The sequence below is a fragment of the Neodiprion lecontei genome, chromosome 4 (assembly GCF_021901455.1).
Source record: "Neodiprion lecontei isolate iyNeoLeco1 chromosome 4, iyNeoLeco1.1, whole genome shotgun sequence".
In the NCBI taxonomy this organism is placed as follows: Eukaryota; Metazoa; Arthropoda; class Insecta; order Hymenoptera; family Diprionidae; genus Neodiprion; species Neodiprion lecontei.
In genome coordinates, this window is record NC_060263.1 from 19,521,441 (window position 1) to 19,542,492 (window position 21,052).

The following is a 21,052-nucleotide window of genomic DNA, read 5'->3' on the forward strand; positions in this document are numbered from 1 at the left end:
TTTTTCATAAAATGTGGTAAAAAGGAAAATTTGCTGCTGTAAGATTATTGGAAAAGTCATTTCTCGATACACAATTTTGTTTATGATTATCTTTTTTTTTTGTTCCGAAAATTTACCGAATAATAGAATTTGAACCCATAAACTTTCGGTCGTGCCGTTAGGTAGGGTAAGTGTTGCCTCCGGAGTTCACCGGAAGCTGTAGAAATAACCGCATACCCGCCATGCGCGATATAGACGCATCTCTTTTCTACGTGGGACGTGCACCTCACGGTTGTTGCGGAACACCGTCGGTGCGTCTTCCTGATCGTGAATCAAAATGGTGAGTCATAAAACTGTGCAATATTATGAAAAATAGTAAATCGAAAATATATCCGAACGCAATAAACATGCATGAACTTTGTTGCTGCTAGGATGCAGAAAGTATTATCGGATGCAAGCCAGCACCGAGCACACGAACATGCTTTGCGACAATGGCGGCATCGAACGTTTGCAAACGTCTACCCTTGCCGAATTCATATTGCCATATTGTTGATCGTTTCAGTATCTCTGACTATGCTAATTTCAATTGAATATTCCATAGAATTTTCAACTTTTTGTTTTGTGCCAGCAAAACATGAATGCCCGAAGTAATAAAGATCCGTTTTGGTTAGGTGAAGCTGATGTATGCTGCTCCCAAACGCTTCTCCAAGTTTTATTGGATTTTATTTACTTACACATTGCGCCAATTTCTAAATTATCGTTTCGTTAATATTCTTTTGCAGGGGTTCGTTAAGGTGGTCAAGAACAAGCAATACTTCAAGCGGTATCAAGTTAAGTTCAAGAGGCGTCGCGAGGGTAAGACCGATTACTATGCTCGCAAACGGCTTACCGTTCAGGACAAGAACAAATACAACACTCCCAAGTATAGGTTGATTGTCCGTCTTTCAAACAAAGACATCACTTGTCAAGTAAGCATTGCATCAGTTTAATGCTGTTTACTTATTGCTTCAAATTTTACATTTAAACCAAGCAGAATTAAACTTTGCTTCTATTTCTATTCACATGATGAACCACTCAGCTCGCTATGATACAGAACTGAAGAAAACACAATTGTTCCCTAATTATCAATGGTCTGACTTAGCCCTGAGATTGCTAATGAATTTCACACCAATAAAGGATCATATTAATGCTTATCTTTCATACATTCCAGGTAGCTTACTCCCGCATCGAAGGAGACAAGATTGTCTGTGCGGCTTACAGTCATGAGCTTCCCAAGTACGGAGTAAAGGTTGGTTTGACCAACTATGCGTCTGCGTACTGCACAGGACTTCTTCTGGCTAGGAGGGTAAGCAATGTTATCCATAGCCAATCACTTCCAAACTTTTAATTACTTCGATGTGTGATATACTCACCATATGATGATCCACTCAGCTCGCTTTGATACATAACTGAAGAAAAATCATTTGTTCCCTAAAACTATATTATCTGAATGGTGTATTGTAAATCACACAATGCTGTTCGTAGTCTTACAAAATGTATTGAATAATCTATCCCTGTTGTCACAGCTTCTGAAAAAGTTGGGCCTGGATACTCTGTACGCTGGTACAACTGACGTCAATGGTGACGAATACAACGTCGAAGAATTAGACGATGGTCCAGGTGCTTTTCGGTGCTACTTGGATACAGGGCTCATGCGCACGACAACTGGCGCTCGAGTTTTCGGAGCCATGAAGGGAGCTGTAGATGGAGGCTTGAATATCCCCCACAGGTATAAACTATGTATTGTACGAGGGAATTTTCAAACCTGTAAACTTGATAGTAATGCTGTTTTACTATAAATAAGAGTTCACGGGAAAGAGACAATCTATGTAATATTGAAATCCAGTTGGCGTATTTTATCATTACATAATGTTATATACAGTGCAACCAGTTTTGAAATTATTTTCTAGTGATGATTCTTCGACACATGCGCGTCATCTGAACCACCACGAAGCGTAAGCCTTTTAACGTGTTTTACGTTGATTGGACGAAACTTTGTACCGGTATCAAAAGATTATAAAGTGTCTCTGATTCTCTAGAAATTTATAGCTGAATTTTCCTTGCGTTTGGAATGTGTGTTGATACGGTATTTCATGCTGTTTATAGCACAAAACGGTTCCCTGGTTACGATAATGAAGCCAAATCCTTCAATGCTGATGTCCACCGGCAGCATATATTCGCGCAGCACGTAGCAAACTACATGCGCACGCTAGAAGGCGAGGACGAGGAAGCATTTAATCGCCAATTTTCCCAGTACATCAAAAACGGCATTACTGCCGACAGCGTAAGTTGTCAATTTGATCAAGACCAAATGTTTGGTTTTTCACGCCGTCTTACCTTACGGAGCGACGTCCAACTTGAATTACCGCTTGAAGCTTATTAAATTTCTGTGGTGTCGCAGTTGGACAACAGCAAATCGCTGGTTAATTCCTTTGAATGCGTTCAGTTTGAACCATTTGTTAAATAACCTTTGTAACACGATCACTATCGTCGGCAATACGTGCATTTTTATATACGATCGCGTTTAATAATTTCGTTTTCTTCCAATAGATCGAAACCATCTACAAAAAGGCCCATGAAGCTATCAGAGCCAATCCTGTGCACACGGTAGTGAAGAAGGACAAACAACCAGTTAAGAAACGCTGGAACCGCCTGCGTCTCACGCGTTCGGAACGGAAGAATCGTATCGCCCAGAAGAAGGCTTCTTTCCTTAAGAAATTGGAAGAAACTGAGGCTTAACTTCGTTCCGTTACTCGGCACCGACTTGCTGTTCCTTTCAATCTTTATCGATGCAGACTTCTGTAAACTCAAGTTCTCAGAATGTATTTTATATCTGCCACTGGCGGTAATTCGGCAATGTAATAAACGGATTGGATTCAACCTCGATCTTTTTTTTACTGTAATTGTATGTATAAATTAAGTGGTATTATATTTAGGTAAATATTTTTTATTGTAATATTATACCTTTCGATTGATAATTGTTTTTAGTCAACGTGTGTAGCCACTGGTAGACGCCGCTGATGACATTAAAAATAATCAAATTGAACTTTGCATCATATTTATTCTTAATTATATATACGTATTTAAAGATTAGATTATACTTACTCTGAATCCTTGGAACAAAAAACCATCCGGTAGCTTGCGCAAATCTTGTTTTGTCATATGGCTGTCAGTGTAAGTTTAATTCCGAACCTTTGAGTTGTTGACAATGTCGACATACAATAGAAAAGGTTTAGCACACAGTCGAAAAGTTATCACCAGTTCTATAGGTTCCACAAGACCAGGTTACAGTGTCGATGCGCTTCTTCAGTCTTCGGTCAATGAAACTGTATGTCGATAAATCTGGCAAAAATTCATGCGACGTCATAACATAGTAATTATAAGTATGTTAAATAAAATATGTCTAGAGGCGATGGGTGAACGAAAATGGAAACATTGGCCATGCATCTTCGATGTTGATGAATCGCGAAAATCCTCGGTATAATAGTCTCCGAACGAAAGACGAATATTTAAAAAATTGGTACGACATTAGGGACGTCAAACAGATTCCCACGGTTTTTGGTAAACGAATTTTACTTACATATATTTGTTGACATTAGGATGTTATTTCTATAGTACAAATGAAACAATCCTCTAGTCGGTATTTCTAAGCCATCAGCCGCTATTGATAGACTTCTCAGAAAAAGAAAATCTGATCACAACAACGCGGTGAAGAGTATGGGTGATGAATTGGCAAAAAGCTACGCCGCTTGCGGTGAGGAATTGAAAGATCTCAGCATTAGCATAAAAATTGAGATCAACGGAATCCACGAGAAAATTAACGAAACAAGAGATAAACTGCGACAAATAAATGTACTTCTTGACATATTTTTTCATTAGCGGTAATTTTTTAATTTGAAATTCAAATATCTGTATCTAATTAGCTTTCAGATTTGTGCTCAGAGGATTTCGATTTAGCCTGGGAGAAAGTTAGTACGCTTATAAGCGACGAAAAGCAACTCGTTAGTAACTTTTATGATAACCTCCTCAATATTGAAAAGAAACGGCTGGAATATGTTAAGCCAATACTGCAGAAGTATTATAAAATTTTTCACAAGATATCCCACTTGATGCCATACGAAATACAAGTCTATTTGGAAAATGAAATACTGGTATAAATTATTACGAATACGATGTCCTGAACGATTATCTTACCCTTAAGATTGCGTTACGTTGTAATATCAAAGAATTTTTTATTTTAGAATTACAACCAAGCCATTTTGGGAAATCACAGAATATACGCGGATTTGCGATTACAAATGTGCTTGCTGACGGATACTAAGAGACTTGGATTCAAATACTTGCTGGAAGAAATGAAATTGGATAACCGTGAAACAATTGGAAAAAACCATAGTTAAAAAAGCCCTGCAAGTTTTGCCCTAAACATTTCACTAACGTGCATGGAATTCCGCGTTGTATTTTTTAGTACGTCTGGTCCTGTATTTGTTTTCTTTAACTCACATCGCAGTACCGATGAACTTGAAAAATTATTTTATTCCTTCAAATACGCAAGTTCGGCCGATGACTTGAAACTACAACAATTTCAATAGTATCTTCCAAATGGGTGATAATGAAATCGGAGTCATTTTTAGGCGAGACTTTGGAAGCTAGATGAAAAAAATTACAAGGTGTTATCACAATTAACTAAAAACTACAATTGTTGTATAATAATGTACAGGTGGTTTTTTTGTAAACTATAAGTATACTAAAACAGTAATTTTCTCGCTATCTTTTCAATATCGGAAACAGGCGAAAGTTGTTTCGTTTTATAGATTCTTAACTTCATCTCTTCGTTCAATGGCGAAATGGTTGAAAATTCTTATTTATCAAGTTCTTAACGAAAAAGAGATAACCGGTTTCGGGAACCAGGTAAGCGTCCCTGACTGTCTAGTAGGCCAGCTTGAATATCGGAGATAGATGGGACATTGCTTACTTCGCCACGTGCCACAACACTAGGTGGTGACCTCAGTAATCGACGTGCGACTCTGTTTATGTCTTCTTTATTAATTTCTTCTAGAAAAACAGAAAGGCCAAGTTTTATTAAAAGTTGTAGCGATTTTTCACAAAGAATACGAGAAGGAAAAACCACTTACCAATTGCTTGAATGAAATACTCTGGTCGTTTTCTAGATCCTGTAGCTAAGACTTGTCGACCGATGTCTTCAAAAACAACGGGACGCTGCTCCAAGTTCATTAGCAGCATAGACTGAAGCTGTTTTTTGGCTCTCTGTGAAAAGAAAAATCTCTCAATAAACCTTCTCCAGTTTCTGACGAAAATTATATCAGTTACAAGAATTGTCGTACAGCTAGTTCACTTTCGCTAATTGGACCAGCCATGGCCACAAATTCGTGCACGACCACTTCGACCATTTCCCTGACATGCGTCGGTGTTGAAGATGCGTGTATGCAAAATAATCCTGTATCGGAATAAGCATGATTGTATGCCGTTGCACTGTAGAGCCAATGGTACCTGGAACAAGCGAAATAATGTCAAAAATATAATCAATCAATTCCAAATCGAGTGTTTGTCAAATTTATTTTTAGTTGAAGTAGGAAACAAAAACCTGTTGAGAACGTTGGTGTACAATCTGGTGTACATTCCTTTTCCGGGACCACCAGCACTGAAACTTCCACCGCCACCCATCATCATATTCAAAACACACATTGCTATGAAATCCGGATCTTGATGAGAGCAGCCTTCTAGAGCAACAACAATATGAGATAATTCCGGTAATCCACTGGGACCTGCATAGACGGGAACATTGCATTCTTCCTGTTTTAAGATGAAAAGAAAATATTAGCAAAACATCTGTTCACGTTATGTGCTGATAATTCCAGACATTACCAGAATAAATCCTCCCGTGTATTGGGCAATGGATTTGTCCACAAAGTTTGAACCCCTCTCAGGCAAAACTAAATCGGTATTTTGCTTCCAAATGGGCTTCTCCGTGACAAAGAATCTGTAAGTTTAACATTTATTATCCTTGATTAAGAGTGAAAAAAAAAATCGGAATTTCTCGTCTCAGGTTTTGATCAATGAAACTAGATAGTTACTCTTGAACCGCATCGACTAGAGCTTTGTGTTCAATACCAACACCGGCAACCACCATTCTACTTGGTGTATAATGATTCTTCAAATATGTGAATAGAATATTTCGGTCAATTTTACTTATGTTCCCCTCTGGACAGATCTTTGGTAATCCAAGAGTATTGTCTCTATACGCCGCCTGGCAACAAACGTGATTTATTAAAACAACAATATGGTAATAATTTATCGAACGCAGGGCTGGCAATGTCTTTCAGACTTGAAAGTTCTGTAAAAAATAGTTTCATGACCTCAAGAAACGTGTTGAATGCAATGATACAAGATGAATGTTACAATTTTTTTGTTTTTGGCTCAAATTTTATCACTAGAATTACTTTAAGGTATGAAATCACACCGCCGCATTAAATAAAATGACCTAATACCAGCCCTGAAAAGCAGTTCAAAGCACTTACAGCATGGATCAAATCCATCAGGAGTGGTTCTTGCTCCGGCCTATTAGAGAGTGATTCCAATTCAAACTCGATCGTCTGTCTGGCTAAGCCTAACTGCAATAACAAGTGGGATTTGTATTTTATCTTCTATTTACGATGCGTTTGCAAAACAATACCTCGTGTAGGAATCAATTTAGGTTAAAAAGCTGCTAATTACCTCTTCCTCTGTGATTTGTGGCCTGAGAACAATTTCCCCAAGAATCTGTGTGACTGTTCGAAGACCGTTTCGTTCAGCCGAAGCTGCATACACAAAGGTGTCTCTCGACGCTTGGCAGTCGCAAATACCTCCGTGTTTCTCTAATTTCAGCATTATCTTGTCCTTGCTTTCAAATGTTCTGGTCGACTGGAAAATGTAGATTATTAATTAAACCATGCTCTGTAAAATAGGGAGTTTTTCACATGTAACTCGATTCTTCAGCTTACATTGAATGCTAGTTTTTCCAAAAAATGAGAAATCCCACTGGGGTAGGCAACCTCATATCTTGGCCCTGAGTCGATGAGGACTGAAAACCAGATTGCATTGTTATATAGGACAAACATTGTGTCAGGAAAAACACTTCATCTTAGACAATATACCTCCAACTGTGCAAAATTGACCAAAACGATTTTCTGATGCAACTTTCAGGCCATTTGGCAGCACGGTGATCTGCGTCATTTGATGCTCCTCTTTAGCTGTCGAGTATATAGGTGTGGGAAGATCAGGTACTGGGTCGGTCAGGGGTGGAAATGGGGTGACAACGGCAGTAGACGGAACATTGACCATTGATTTCAAATCCGAGAAGGACTTGCATCTTTGCCAGAAGTTCAGATTTTTCACGTGGACAGAACTGCAACAACTTGAGATTGCTTAATTCTCAGAATAACATTCAGATTCTTTACGTGAGGTAATCTCACTGTTTGTAAATATAGTTGTGTGTACAATATATTTTCAATTATGAATTTCGAGGTTATTACTGTCACCCAACTACCGCTTGTAGAGTTTTTGATAAATTACCTATTTTTAATGACTGTCGTCATTTGGGTTTGTGGTATTCTTGTCATCATTTTCTTTGCTATATATGTGATACAAATTCTTCAATATTTATTCATTTCGTCTCAGCCGTTTCAGGTACTAGTAAATCCTTTTCAATTTGGGACTGCGGAACGAAATTTCATCCATACGATTCGTCAGCTACTAACCAACAATTGCGCCGCGACATGGCTATTTCAAACACTAAAAACCACGGACAGCAAGAGAACTACACCGCTCTGTAGAAAATTGGCTTCGTTGCCAGACCTGTATGTAAGACCGTGATCAAGATCACTTGCCGCGAAAATGGCAGCGTATGTAAACGTTAGTCAGTTTGGTTGTCTGGTGAATGTAAAATAATAATAAACAGTACACAGGTAAGTCTCGAGTTTATACAATTCGCGCAAACTTTATCACATCAATTTCAGCCACGCTTTACCTATCGAGTGAATACTCCACCCACTAAAATTATACGATTATTTTTTTTCCACTTACTATGGCAACACGATTCTTTGGAGTCTTGTTTCCCGTTATGATTGTCAAACCAAAGCGTAAATGTTTTTTGAGCCTGAATCCAAAACTGACCCAGAAATATGGAAATTGGTTTGACTGACTAGACGCATTGCGCAGTGGTTGCATTGCATCTTGTTTTGTTAATGTAACCTAACCTCTTGCATAGGTTTTCAAATTGCTTCAAAGCTCTTGGCGAAATTTTTTACTCACTAGAGGATAAATATCTGCAAAAATGGCGCCAGTTCCTTTGGAAGGGCACCAGACTCCGGTAGCCAATAATATACCTCAGGAAGGAAATCGCGGTGGATCGATTTCGCTCGGAATGCTCATCGACTTCATTATCCAAAGAACATACCATGAGCTAACCGTCCTTGCTGAATTGTATGTACCAACAAGAGAATAATACTTATACATTGTTGTTTAATAGAATTAATCGTATAATATAATAAACATTTATATCATAGCTACTTAAAAACAAAATAACAAACACGAACACAAATTATAGGCTGAAATTTCTCATTTGGTTGGGAAAGATCTTGAAACGCTAATAAATTATTTATTTATTTGTTTATTTCTTTTTCAACGAGCCATGCCCTGACAAAAACAAAAAATTATTAATAAAATAAACAGATGAGCGTGTTTAGCAAATATAATAACTATAACGCGAATTTGATAAAAAAGCGAAACAAAATTAGATGTTTGTGTTACACAATGCAACTTATACTAACAAATAATAAAATCTATCAAAATTCAAATTTAGCTTCAATTAAGCTAGAAAACATTAAACATTCTACGTCCCATCAGATAAATGAATTTCATATCAGATGAGTAATTAGCAATACAGAGGAACTTTTATACCCGGTTTCGACTTTTCTCAGCTTCACAATGATTTGCAATTTCAGACTGCCGCGCAAAACTGACATGGAAAGAAAAATTGAGATCTATAACTTTTCGGCGAGAACTCGTCAGTTATTTGTTCGTTTGTTAGCTCTGGTAAAATGGGCAAACAGCGCTTCAAAAGTAGATAAGTCGGCGGTAAGTGGAAACATTAATTTGATTCATTATTCCATAATCTAATTATATTTTAAATTCCTTCATACGGTAGTTATAAATTCATTGAAACATCTATATTGCTATTTGATTAAACATTTCAAGTAAAGACTAAAAATTAATACGTAAAAATTAAAAATACGGAAATTATCATAGACACGGTTCCATAAATACATTACTTATGTTCATAAATATTAATATTGTTTAATAAGAATCAGGCAAATAATATATGATCAGTATTCATTTATTACTCATTCATTTGTTCTCAGCATATAATGGCCTTTCTAGACAAACAATCTCTCCTCTTTGTCGACACTGCCGATATGCTGGCTAGAATGGCACGTGAAACTCTGGTCCATGCCAGACTACCAAATTTTCACATACCGGCAGCCGTTGAAGTTCTGACCACAGGAACATACAGTCGGTTACCTGCTTGCATCAGAGTATGTATTGATGAAAAAAAAATGTACACATTTGTTAGTGATCATGGATATCTAATAAACATGTAAAACTGATACTAAATCGTACTTAGGAAAGAATAGTACCTCCTGACCCAATTACACCATCGGAAAAAAGGAGCACATTACAGCGCTTGAACCAAGTGATTCAGCATCGATTAGTAACTGGAAATTTATTGCCGCAAATGCGTAACTTGAAGGTAACTAAATCACAAACTAATAACATTGATGTTAATTTCAATTGCTGAATGTTATTATCATTACAGATCGAGGCAGGCCGCGTAACATTTTTAGTCGAACAAGAATTTTCGGTTTCATTAACCGTGATGGGAGATGGAGCGACAGTACCGTGGCGGCTGTTAGAATTGGAAATATTAGTTTCTGACAGGGAAACTGGTGATGGAAAAGCTTTGGTTCATCCGCTTCAAACCCGCTACGTTCATCAGGTACAAACTACGGGTTACAAAAATATGCATGATTTTGTAAAACTGAACCTTGTTCCAAAAATAGCCTCGATAAAACCAAAGAATGACTATTTCCAGGTCGTACAATCGAGATTAGCTGAAGCCACAATGCCTTTATCAGAAGTTTATCACATTCTCCACCACTTTTGCCAATCTCTGCAACTGGAAGTACTATATTCGCAAACGCTACGACTAATTCGTGACAGACTGGACGACCATATTCACGTCGACGAATACACCGCGGGCAAATGCTTGTCTATATCTTATTGGAGGTGGGAGACCAAATTTGAGCAAAATTTTTCTCACGATATATACCCGAAACTTATGCTTAATATTGTTTTACATTAAATTTAAATCACAGGGAGCTAACCAGCAAAGACCCGAGGTCAGAATTAGGCTATCGTCTCACTGTTCAGGTCGATCAACACGACCCTGCTAGACCTTTAGCAGTAGTGCATGTTCCTTCTCTGGGAAGCAAAGTGAGTATTTTGAACACAATTTAAACTGTGAACTAGTTCTTTATAAATGTAAATTTATTTTTTTTCAATTTGTCACAGGAAAGTGAAATAGCAGACCGAGCTATAAGATCTGACTTGTTATCGATGGAATGTCTCCTAGTGCACACGATTTACGTTCGAACGCGTAGCAGGCTTTCGGAATTGAAGCAAGAGTTGCAGTCCATGCTAAAGGATGTTGAATGTGAGTGTTACTTTCTCAATTATTTTTGAATAGTTTACAAAGTGTGTTTACTTTGAAATTAAAAATTGTCTAGGCACACTCGCTGGGTCTCCGGCCATCCTATCGGTGCCGATTCTACAACCGTGTTTACGTGCTGAATTGCTATTGGTAACAGTTGACACTCACACTGGAATGCTTCAGTGTCATGTACCGCAATACGAAGCTCCACTGGTTCCGGAACTCACAGCTGCATTGAACGGTGATCATTCTAGGCTCCCGACACTGATATCAGAGCTCAGGTACGAAATAAAAATGGCCAAGTGTTTCACCAGTCAGCCATTTCACATTTACTAATGTGATTTGTGAAACAGGTACTGGATTACGCAAAGACGTTGTGAAAAAACTTTGCAACATCTGCCCGCAACGCCCCATGAGCGATTGCCTCTGCTTCATCACCCTGATCATCCCATGTCTAAAATCAGCAGACATAGAATGTTCATTCAACTGCACAGACATCCTAATGTAATATTGGTAAGTGAGGATTGGGATCAAATGCACCTGTAATTTGATGATCTGATTATATTGATCCGTTGTTCGTATACGATTGTTCCAGATAGTAGCATTCAAAGAAAAGGATACGACGCAGTGTGAAATTGACTGTTCGTTTTATCTTGCGGTTGTGAAACACAGTTCGATAGAAGACGATCCACACGATGATAGTATAGAAACAGAAATACCAAAGATGTATCTAAAGCTTTTGACTCTCATTGAATTTGACACATTTGTCATAACTCACGGGCCATTCACAAGCGTCGACAGTGGTAAGAGAAATGTGGGAGAAATGAATTTTAAAAATATTAGTGTAACTGCAAGGTGTTATTGGTGAACGAATATTCGAAGTAAATCTACTAACAATTAACGAAATTTATCTTACATACTGTAATTGATGATAAGACGCTCATACACGCTATATTTACTAAAAATTAACATCTGGCACCACCAACTGTGTGGTACTGGTGTTCGGTTTTCAATCATTTTACGGGGGATTAACAGATGGATTTTTTAGGGAATAATGATCAAGATGGGGGGTGCATTACAGAAGTGGAGAAAGGAGGTGGCAAGCGTAAAGGTGGTGGACCTGGTGGCCGGACAGACGCAAGCGGAACCAATCAAGCGAGACGGCCTAAACATCCGGCATACTTCATTCCCGAATTGGCACATGTTGTGGCTCTGTGCGATGAAAGGATTCCCTTCGTTACCCTTGCTCAAGAGGTTTGCCCCGTCTGTTTACTTGATTAGAGGGGTTCCAATCTAAGTGCAGTAGAAAATCTTTGACGTGCTTAGAAAAGACAGGAAATAATTGAAAAAATATGATTTGAAAGCTGACAGATTTCCACTTTATAACAAAAATTCTTCTGTCTGTTTAAACAATGCATGACTTGCGAAACTGTGACTCCCTTTACAGGCAACTGACATGTGTGAAACACAAAAACCAAGACTTTTTCGATTGGTCGATGTACTGTTTAAGCTTCTGTGAAACAAATTTTTCATTCGATTTTTCGTTTTCAATGAATTGATGAAACCAATATGGGGAGCCCCAAAAAACGTAAACTAGCACAAAAAATCCCTAACTAAACTACATTTCTGTTTATTAAAAATCCCTTTCACAGAAGTTTAACAGGTACATTGGAAATTCAATTTTTGTTTCGTGGACAAGGTTACACAATTTGTGCTCCAGTCAAACGAATACAGAGAAGTCAATTTTTGTGGTATACGAATTTGTTTCTTGTTCAAGTTCTCTTCTTTCAAATATTTACCGTTCCTTCTTCTTGACGCAATGAAGATTTTCTACCATGTTCAGGTTCGCAGCTTCCTTAAAAGCTACAGTTTGAGCACTCCGGTAAGCAACTAATTGATTTCTTTATTATCACAGTTCACTAAACGAGACATAGCTCATCAAGGTCTTCAAGTGGAGGCAAATGCGACTGCATTGGTTCTCAAACTTGTACAATTGCCTGCTCCCTTGCCAAGTATAGCATCAAGCGTTGCATGGCAAGCACTGCTCAAGAGACTGTTGAGCGTTTCGATAAGGGTACAGGGTAAAGGAATGGCAAAAACATGGATGGCAGAATTTGTTTTCTACAGTAGTCCACTGAGCAGCAGTCACCCCAAAGAACAAGGTATTGTACAGCTGGTAGTCAGCTATTTGTATGAATTTTTTGCAAATTTAAGCTTTCCTGAGACAGTTTCAGACTACCATCGTGTCCAGAACGTTACACAACTTACTTATATTACCTTTCAGGGCTTCGTCGACCCGTCTACTTTCAGTACGAAATGGGAACCGCAGATGCCGTGTCTCGTACTGTCGATTCCTTGCTTAATGACTGGGCACAGATTGTCCACCTCTATTCCATTGTTCACGATCTGGCTGAATATTTCAAAATTGGTAATTTACAACTTTGCAAATGATTTATTTGGTTCATGGTTAATCGTGACTCGAGAAGAAACATAGCGTAGACTGTGCATTCTTAGATTTTTTTTCTCCTAAACTGTGTGTCCTATTTCAGAAAAATACAATGTGCGAAATATGGTCAGTATTAAATCGTACAGCTATAGTAAATTGGTCTTAGCTTATGGACCCACCAGAAGAGCTACAGTTACCCTGCAATGGAGTACAAACGACAAAGCGTTCAAATTTGTATTTGGAAAGAGTGAGTTCTAGATTGCATTATCTGATTGTAATTTTCTCTATTCTATCACAAGTAAAGGAATTAATTTCAAATCCATTATTGCAGGTCCAACAAATAACACAACAAACGCGCATTCGCTTATGAAGGAACAGCTTGAAGCGCATTTAAACCGTTACAGAAATTTGGCTCAAATAGTTCACATATTGAGTGAAACTCTTCAACCGTTGTCATCCATAAGTAAGCTACCAACGATTCCTCAACTAGGCGTTCATAATTCCGTAAGTATAATCGACGCATGGTTCGAATTAACGATCTTGTGTATTAAATCGTACTAAATTAAAATCGTAAAATTACACTGCTTGTAACTTTTTTAAATTATTTTAGAGACCCCAAGTTCCGGTACAAACATTTACCGTCATACCGCAATGTGTGACATTGGTTAGGTTAGCTTACCAGGGAATGTATTGTCTGGAATTGCGACTCAGAGGTAGTGGTTTGGTCAGTTTACGAGATGGAGCATACAGCCGATTTGATCGGAGTAATGTCGTCGAGGAGTTCACACCTACTCCAGGTTTGAAGGTACGATTCAATCAATTATGTTTTCCACCTTGTATTGATAAATAAAAATAACCTCGGGATTTTTTCCATTTCCCGACTTTGCAGACTTTCCTGTCCAAGTATGTTGACGAGAGCGCCGTATTCCGGAGACGTTCTCAGTCGGAGGACGATAATCCACCATCTCCAGTCACCATGGACAGTGAAGGCGGTAGCGGAGTCGGATTCCTGAGTCATCACAGGGGAGGGCCTCAATCCCCAGCGCAACAGAGGGACGGGCTAAGATTTCACCCCCCATTGACTCCGCCCTCGGGAAGCAATCCTCACACACCTGCCAGTCCTCATACGGCTAATATATCACAAGTAAGTGTTGCATAATTTAATGATTGCAGGTAGTGCTCAAATAATTTAAGCCATTCACTCATTGCCACGAGCATTCTACTCTATACAGACTGGACAGCATCAGAGTTTTGGAAGCAGTCCGGCCACTTCTTTCAATTTGGCTTCACCGCCGTCTCTTCCGCCCAACACTCCAAATATGCTGCCGCATCCTTCTCCGGGAGGACTCGTAGCCAACAGTCCATTGAACGCAATGCATGTTCCTAGTCCCGTTGGACTTATGCCAACTTCTTCGCCTGGACCCTGCAGTAATGTTCAAGTCGGGCATTCTCCAGCCAGTTCTTACATGCAAACAGGTAATGCGGCCTCGTTTTGAATAAATTAATTAAAGAAGAAAAGAAGAGTGGACGAAACAGTGGTTTTTTGAACTGAAAATATGATCACTGCCAAAATATCAATTACAATTACAATGGATTTATAATTACAGTTTAGTTAATGTAATAATATTTAACGCACCATTTCAGGGCACATTGATGGAAGTCCGTTTCCCTCTTCACAAAGTATGGCGTCTCCTGCTGCATCAAACTGGCCTGGATCCCCAAGCGTTCCACGTCCCTCCCCCGCGAGACCGGGTCAAAGCCCAGGTCACGCAGCGCTTCACAGCCCTCAGGCATCCGACCACAAATCTGGAAGTCATATGTCCAGGGTTTTACCTCAAAGGTCTTGGGCCGGTGCAGTTCCAACTCTTCTCACAAACGAGGCGCTGGAACTTTTGTGCTGTCCGTCACCCCATCCATCTGGCTTAATTGTGCCTGATCTTTCACCTCTGGAAAGATTTCTCGGCTGTGTTTATATGCGCAGGCAATTACAGCGGTTCATTCAGACTGAAGAGGGGGTAAGTCAACAATATTCTGGAGAAATTTATTTTCAAGCGTTTGAATTAGTAGATTGACAAATGGTCCAATATTGGGGATTATTCAGCAAACTTAACCTTCGTTGTAAAAGTTAACAATACTAATTAACAAATATTTTCTCATTCATGATCGTAGTTCACGGCAATAAACAGCACAGAACCAGGAGTCGTACACTTCAAGGTGGAAACTCTGCAGTGCAGAGTTGGATTAAATCCGCAGCATCTCCAGTCGTTGCATATAAAAGTCCAGCCGTTACCTGATCAAAAGGATCAGTGGACATTAGAAGAGTTACAGGTAATTACGAAATGAAAATGCTGGATATTATGCATTCAGATATATTATTATCATCCACATATCATTTCAGATTATTGAAAAATTCTTCGACACAAGAGCAGCTGCACCGCCGTATAAGCCCAACACCCTGTGTGGCTTTGGAAAAATGCTCAACGTTCCATTGAACGTCCTGAAGGACTTTGTTCAAATAACGAAACTTGAACTAGTCCCAGGCCTCGTGCAGCAGCAACAACTCAAATGGTCGGTGCAGTGGTGCCTCCGGATCCCACCTTCGGCTGAACGGATCGTTCCAACTGGAATGGCAGGAGTCCTTGTCTGCAGAAACAAAATCTTATTCTTCGTGAGTTTTCTGTTCATCAATTAAACTAGTGTTAAAAATGCGTTGAATCAGGAATGTGTAATATTATTCGGTGTTCTTGTTTTTTTTCTCAAAAAGCTCCAGATCACGAGGATAGGCGTGCCTTACCAGGGCGAAACGCCTTCCCTTGTTCTGCCATTGGTATACGATTTGGCCAACAATTTGACACAACTCGCTGAGAAGCGGGATCCAGGTCCGGCTTCTGCGACAGCCGCAGCTTCTTTACAACTAAAAAGATTCGCCGAATATGGCGCAAATCCAACGGAATGTTCGCTGTTTCCGGCTGTTAGAGACCTTCTTGCTAATCTCACACTACCATCGGAGACTCCTGTTATGCCTCAGGTATCAAATTGAGTAATTGATGTTGAACATTTGAGCACGAGGACACGTAACCGTTTCAAAAGTATTTTCGCGAACCAGGATAATCTTTCATCAACATTTTGTATCGATTTGAAAATTTTCGTAAAATGATCATGTTATTGTCAGAAATTGCGTTTTGGTCAGCTAGAACTTCAATACATATCGTACAAATTTTTCATTCATTAATTTGAGATAACTTTCAACTTTGAGATTATATTTTGCAAATTATTCGGTTATCAATTCATATGATAATTTATCCGTCCTAGCTAACCAAAGCGCAATTCCCAGCATCAGAATGATAATATTCCACAAAATTCAAATTGAATCGGTTTTTTTCCTAAAAAAGATTGGATGGATGCTGGTAACGCCATGCTCAAAGCACTTGGGAAAAAAGAAGTGAATACGATCATTGAATATGCATTTTACCTTTTGTTTTAGGTCGTGGCGTCGCCTGCCGCAGGTCAAATCACTCCTACTCAGCAAATACAGAGTCCTGCAATGCAGATGCATTCTCCAATGGCGGGAGGTCAAGGTCCTCCTCAAGGACCTTACGGAATTCAAGGCATGCCACCAGTCAGTATGATGGGTGGACCACCGCAATAGGATTTGCTGTATTCCCCTCCGATTTCACAATGTTTATCCAATAATTATCCGGCCTGGTTGAATTGATGTTTTCATATCACTGGTCGATTCATCTTCGTTGTTATTATTGATGTATACATCGAACAATCAGAGGTTACAGTGTATAAGACATAAATTTCAAACATCAGGTCGCAATGTTCATTATTATTTTTATACTCAGTCAATTAATAACGGAATTTTACAAAAGCACTTGAATGAGTAATCTTGAATATTAGAGAGCAAACAGTGTGAGTATTAGCAGCATGTGGACCAAATTTTACCGTTGCTGAAATTTTACTCATGATTTTTGTATGGGGAGAAAAAACAGAGACGAGTGTACAGATAATTAATGAACATATGCAAGCTCATTGTGATTTTGACTCTGATACAAACATCGAAATGATACATAAAAATTCTTTGAAAAGTGGACATTTTTTATTGTGATAATGTTGTTTGTATCAAATATAAGTAGGAAGTGTAATGATTTTGAATTTTATGATTTACAAGACATTTTCAACTGAAAAACTTTTCAATAATATGATAAAGATTTTTTTTTTTTGATAGAAAATAATGTAATGAGAATTCAATTTTTTAAGTTAGCTTAAGTGTTAATTTTTTTTTCACACTGTATCAAAATCATTACACGTATGAAAATATTGTACATATTAAATACAAAATATGTGTAAAATACAGCTGTATAGTTGTTGTTACCCACATGTATACAACTAGTTGCGTAAGGCCTAATGATAATACAAAATTTTTATTTTACCTTGTCTCTGTATGTCGTGTCTGTATACAGTTTTTACAAAAACATTTAATAATCTTAACAAATTAATAAAGATACCTCAATATATAATATCATCACCATAGCATATAATTATATAATTTATGTAATATTAATATCCAATAGCTATGCTTTATAATATCTATAAATCAAGAGTATATTGTATATCGAACGTCAAATATATACACTTTTAGGTCAGGTATCAGTCTCTGTATACAAATGTGATCGTATTTTGCGACGTTAATTATTAAATTATATAACAAAATGCCGTGGGTTGTAATGGAAAAGAAAAAAAAAATTAAAAAAAAGAAAATAAAAAATAAAACAAAAAACGCGACTAAAGATAATAATAATTTCATACTTGAGACGGTTAACCCCAGAACGTTCTAATTTGTCGTTAACTTAATTTATAAATATATACCGTTGTTTTCGTCCGAAAGCACAGACTAAATTCAATGGGGGAACAGGCAATCGCGATGAAATGATACACCGTCACTGGATTGACACAAAGATTTACGAAAAAGTAGTTTTTGAAAGTCAGTAGAGGCTCTGCTATTCGTTAATACAGGGTTAATTTAAAACCTACGAATTGCTTTGTTACACATACAAAACTGAATTTAATATTAAACTATAACATAATATGGGTCAACAGGAATGCGTTGGTACGGAGATAAGATTCGTCTTGTTCTTCGATTGCCTGCTATTGATCTATTCATCGCCTTATTTCAAAACTTCGATTTCCTGACGTACAAATCAAATTTTAGCAATTAGAAAAAATTTCAACATTTTATTCATTATTTTTCATACTTGGTACGAAAATATTGCAGGAAATAACAGATTGTCACGTTCAGATACTCTTTAGTAAGGTAGATATAAAAGCAAGATGAATATCAACGATATACGATGAAAAAAATTTACGCTTATGCTTTCATGAAACATATTTATGGAAATTTTTAGACTGACATAACGATATTTCAATACTGCAAAGGGAATCCTTGTTTACTGCCCCCCGCAAAGATGAAAGAAATAGAAAAAAGAAATGAAACAAAATGAACAACAAGAAATCGCTCTTGGCTTTGTCGGACATCCAAATGAACGCAGATTCGTTGCCCTACCTAGTATAGTTCCTATTGCGAGGATCTTAATAATATGGGAAAAATACTGTCTTAATTACTAAAAATGAAATAAATACAGTAATATTTATAGTGATGATAATAATAGTAGTAATAATAATAATAATAATGCATTATATGCATATAATAAATTGTACGTTTATAAAAACAGTATCAACATTTAACATTAACAAATGTATACTAGAGAAACCTATTATACATTGCAAAAAGAAAGAAATGATACACATAGTATATGTATAGCTACGTGCGTACATACATAGGTATGTGTATCTATATAAGAAACAGAAAGAGCAGAAGAAAAGCTTTTTTCAGATCTACAGCGGTGCTTAGAATATTATAATCGTTGTCTTCTTGATATAATTCGTGTATCTGCACGAGGATGAAAAGTAATACATATACTAATAATAATAGCAATAACAACAATAATAATAATAATAATAATAGACAGTAATTATTACTATTGTCAAACAATCATAAAATGATGAGATATTTATAAAACAAGAGAACGAAACAATACAGAAAAAAATCATAAAAAAAGAGAAGAACAAACGAATGCTAACAACTATGTACGCAATCTACACTCGTAGCTAACCTGAGGTTTGACCCAACATTGTCAGTCGGTAGTGCATATTACAGATGATTGCAGCTACTAGCTCGGCGGGTTTATACTAAGGGCTACGAGATTTTGCATCAAAGCAAGCAAGGCGTCCGAACTCTCTACGGGCTCTGTGTCAGTGTATACTAGAAGGCACTATTTTCGTAAGTCAGAGTGTTTTTTCGTGTTCCATGTGAAATGTTCAGCCTGCCTCGTCAACAGCAGCACCAACAAGTTAACACTGTAACGAAAACGTCTAATGGGTATACATATGCGGCAGCGGTGTGTGGATTGTGCGCTGATAAAGAAAATAGATACCCTATTCGTCTGAATACAAGTCGACCCTCAATTCTTCGACTTTAGTTCAGGAATTTTTGTTGAAAAACGGAATTTAACTCCAATTTTATGAGAAAATTAATGATTTTTCCAATATTATATTATTGTGTTAACGAAGCTTTTCTACTTCATTTTTAATTTGTTGATGAACGAGTTTTCAAGGATTATGATTTGTTAAATTTCATGACCATTGGTCAGTAAAGAAGCTTTTTGAGTCGATAAAAAAAGACTTCCTGAACAAAATTTAAGTCGATAAAGTAACAAAAAAAGTCCCAAATACAAGTCGACCCTGGGAATAATTCGAGTATTCGAATTCTGTGAAGGAATTCATTTACGAAAAACTTCGACCTATATTCCGACCAATATGGTGGTGGTTAGAAACACAGTTTACCAGAAATTACACACAACCATTACAATCGTTGCCATCGTCTAGAGCGCGTAAGAAATAACAGTTACGTAAATGAATCTCGGAATTTGGTAATATTTTCTTTTCTTATCTACTCTTACATCGTTAACCAGGGCTGTATGTTTACAGCAATAAGAAGCAATAAAGGAAGAAAAAAGAATTGGTACACCCAAAAAAGTGACAAGTTTTTTTTCTTCTTTTGCTTTTATCGGGTTTGAATCTAGTCGATAGCAATGAAGAAAAAAAGGAACATAAAAAAAACTATAATGCAAATTCATAGCAAATTCTGGCAGCACTGAATTCGTCAAGTGAAGGAGAGACAAACTGTGAAGAATTTTTTTTTACGTTTCTCGACTCACAGCCTGCGTCTTAAAAGACTTGTGTATTATTCAAATATTCAGTCTTATACAGATTGGCACGGTCATAAATATACTGTCGTAAAATTTTTATATCCCTACTAGGGTTTTCGTTTTTCGGTTAGTGTTTTGGTTTTCTTTGTAGAAAATGCTTCTATTGCTGTTATCGTAAAATAGCAAAAGCCAATTAATGGAGTTTGTTATTTCCATGATAAAAATTAATTCGGAATACGTTACGTTGTGTCTAAATGTACAACAGAAAATGTAATAATCAAAAATATATGCGCATATGCATGATGCAGTGGTGTATGCATTGGATGAATAATATATGTAATGCATAGGTATGTGAGGTTTAAAAATGTGTCATGCGTAAGAGTGGGTACAAGGTGAATATGTATACACTATATGATAATAATATTAAATGCTCCTGGTAATAAAGGGACCGTGTTAACTGCGGGCTGGCCAGTGAAGAGAGGTCAACTACCAGTTGACACCTTCGCATCATTCTTACTTGAAACCAAACTCTAGAGACTATATTCCCATTAT

At 37.5% G+C, this 21,052-nt stretch overlaps 4 protein-coding genes across 9 annotated transcripts in view; 2 read left to right on the forward strand and 2 right to left on the reverse strand.

The window, feature by feature from the left end:
• The first annotated feature begins 194 nt into the window (after positions 1 to 194).
• On the forward strand, positions 195 to 2,898 carry LOC107219257 (60S ribosomal protein L5). Its single transcript, XM_015657425.2, has 6 exons — positions 195 to 319; positions 762 to 947; positions 1,190 to 1,324; positions 1,545 to 1,747; positions 2,125 to 2,302; positions 2,569 to 2,898. Exons 1-6 carry the CDS (start codon positions 317 to 319, stop codon positions 2,755 to 2,757), a joined length of 894 nt encoding a protein of 297 aa, XP_015512911.1. The 5' UTR covers positions 195 to 316; the 3' UTR covers positions 2,758 to 2,898.
• A 675-nt stretch (positions 2,899 to 3,573) lies between these two features.
• Positions 3,574 to 7,766, reverse strand: LOC107219249 (mitochondrial-processing peptidase subunit alpha). Of its 2 annotated transcripts, none has more exons than XM_015657415.2 (11): positions 7,588 to 7,766; positions 7,170 to 7,420; positions 7,017 to 7,096; positions 6,751 to 6,936; positions 6,555 to 6,647; positions 6,111 to 6,283; positions 5,902 to 6,016; positions 5,621 to 5,829; positions 5,361 to 5,526; positions 5,151 to 5,283; positions 3,574 to 5,070 (listed from the first exon to the last, which is right to left on the reverse strand). In XM_015657415.2, the coding sequence occupies exons 1-11, from the start codon at positions 7,635 to 7,637 to the stop codon at positions 4,892 to 4,894; spliced, it is 1,635 nt and encodes a 544-aa protein (XP_015512901.1). In that variant the 5' UTR covers positions 7,638 to 7,766; the 3' UTR covers positions 3,574 to 4,891. The 2 variants fall into 2 exon arrangements, with proteins under 2 accessions (XP_015512901.1, XP_015512900.1); XM_015657414.2 differs by having other exon boundaries at positions 7,170 to 7,429.
• Positions 7,767 to 7,857: 91 nt separating this feature from the next.
• LOC107219248 (mediator of RNA polymerase II transcription subunit 14) lies at positions 7,858 to 18,190 on the forward strand. Of its 3 annotated transcripts, none has more exons than XM_015657413.2 (25): positions 7,858 to 7,979; positions 8,282 to 8,496; positions 9,018 to 9,150; positions 9,435 to 9,608; positions 9,698 to 9,823; positions 9,890 to 10,069; positions 10,166 to 10,359; positions 10,449 to 10,566; positions 10,645 to 10,786; positions 10,860 to 11,064; positions 11,137 to 11,296; positions 11,379 to 11,586; positions 11,865 to 12,037; positions 12,699 to 12,945; positions 13,068 to 13,211; positions 13,333 to 13,476; positions 13,561 to 13,733; positions 13,840 to 14,034; positions 14,119 to 14,373; positions 14,462 to 14,705; positions 14,874 to 15,244; positions 15,399 to 15,557; positions 15,628 to 15,897; positions 15,994 to 16,257; positions 16,714 to 18,190. In XM_015657413.2, exons 2-25 carry the CDS (start codon positions 8,348 to 8,350, stop codon positions 16,876 to 16,878), a joined length of 4,593 nt encoding a protein of 1,530 aa, XP_015512899.1. In that variant the 5' UTR covers positions 7,858 to 7,979; positions 8,282 to 8,347; the 3' UTR covers positions 16,879 to 18,190. The 3 variants fall into 3 exon arrangements, with proteins under 3 accessions (XP_015512899.1, XP_046593215.1, XP_015512898.1); XM_046737259.1 differs by having other exon boundaries at positions 7,859 to 7,979; positions 11,832 to 12,037; XM_015657412.2 differs by having other exon boundaries at positions 7,875 to 7,979; positions 8,329 to 8,496; positions 11,832 to 12,037.
• Positions 17,310 to 21,052, reverse strand: part of LOC107219254 (tetraspanin-1) — a 28,591-nt gene continuing 24,848 nt past the window's right edge. For all 3 annotated transcript variants that reach the window (XM_046737262.1, XM_046737263.1, XM_046737264.1), the window contains one exon: positions 17,310 to 19,649. In XM_046737262.1, coding sequence (XP_046593218.1) covers positions 19,624 to 19,649 — 26 coding nt within the window. In that variant the 3' untranslated portion in view covers positions 17,310 to 19,623. The remainder of the gene's footprint in view (positions 19,650 to 21,052) is intronic.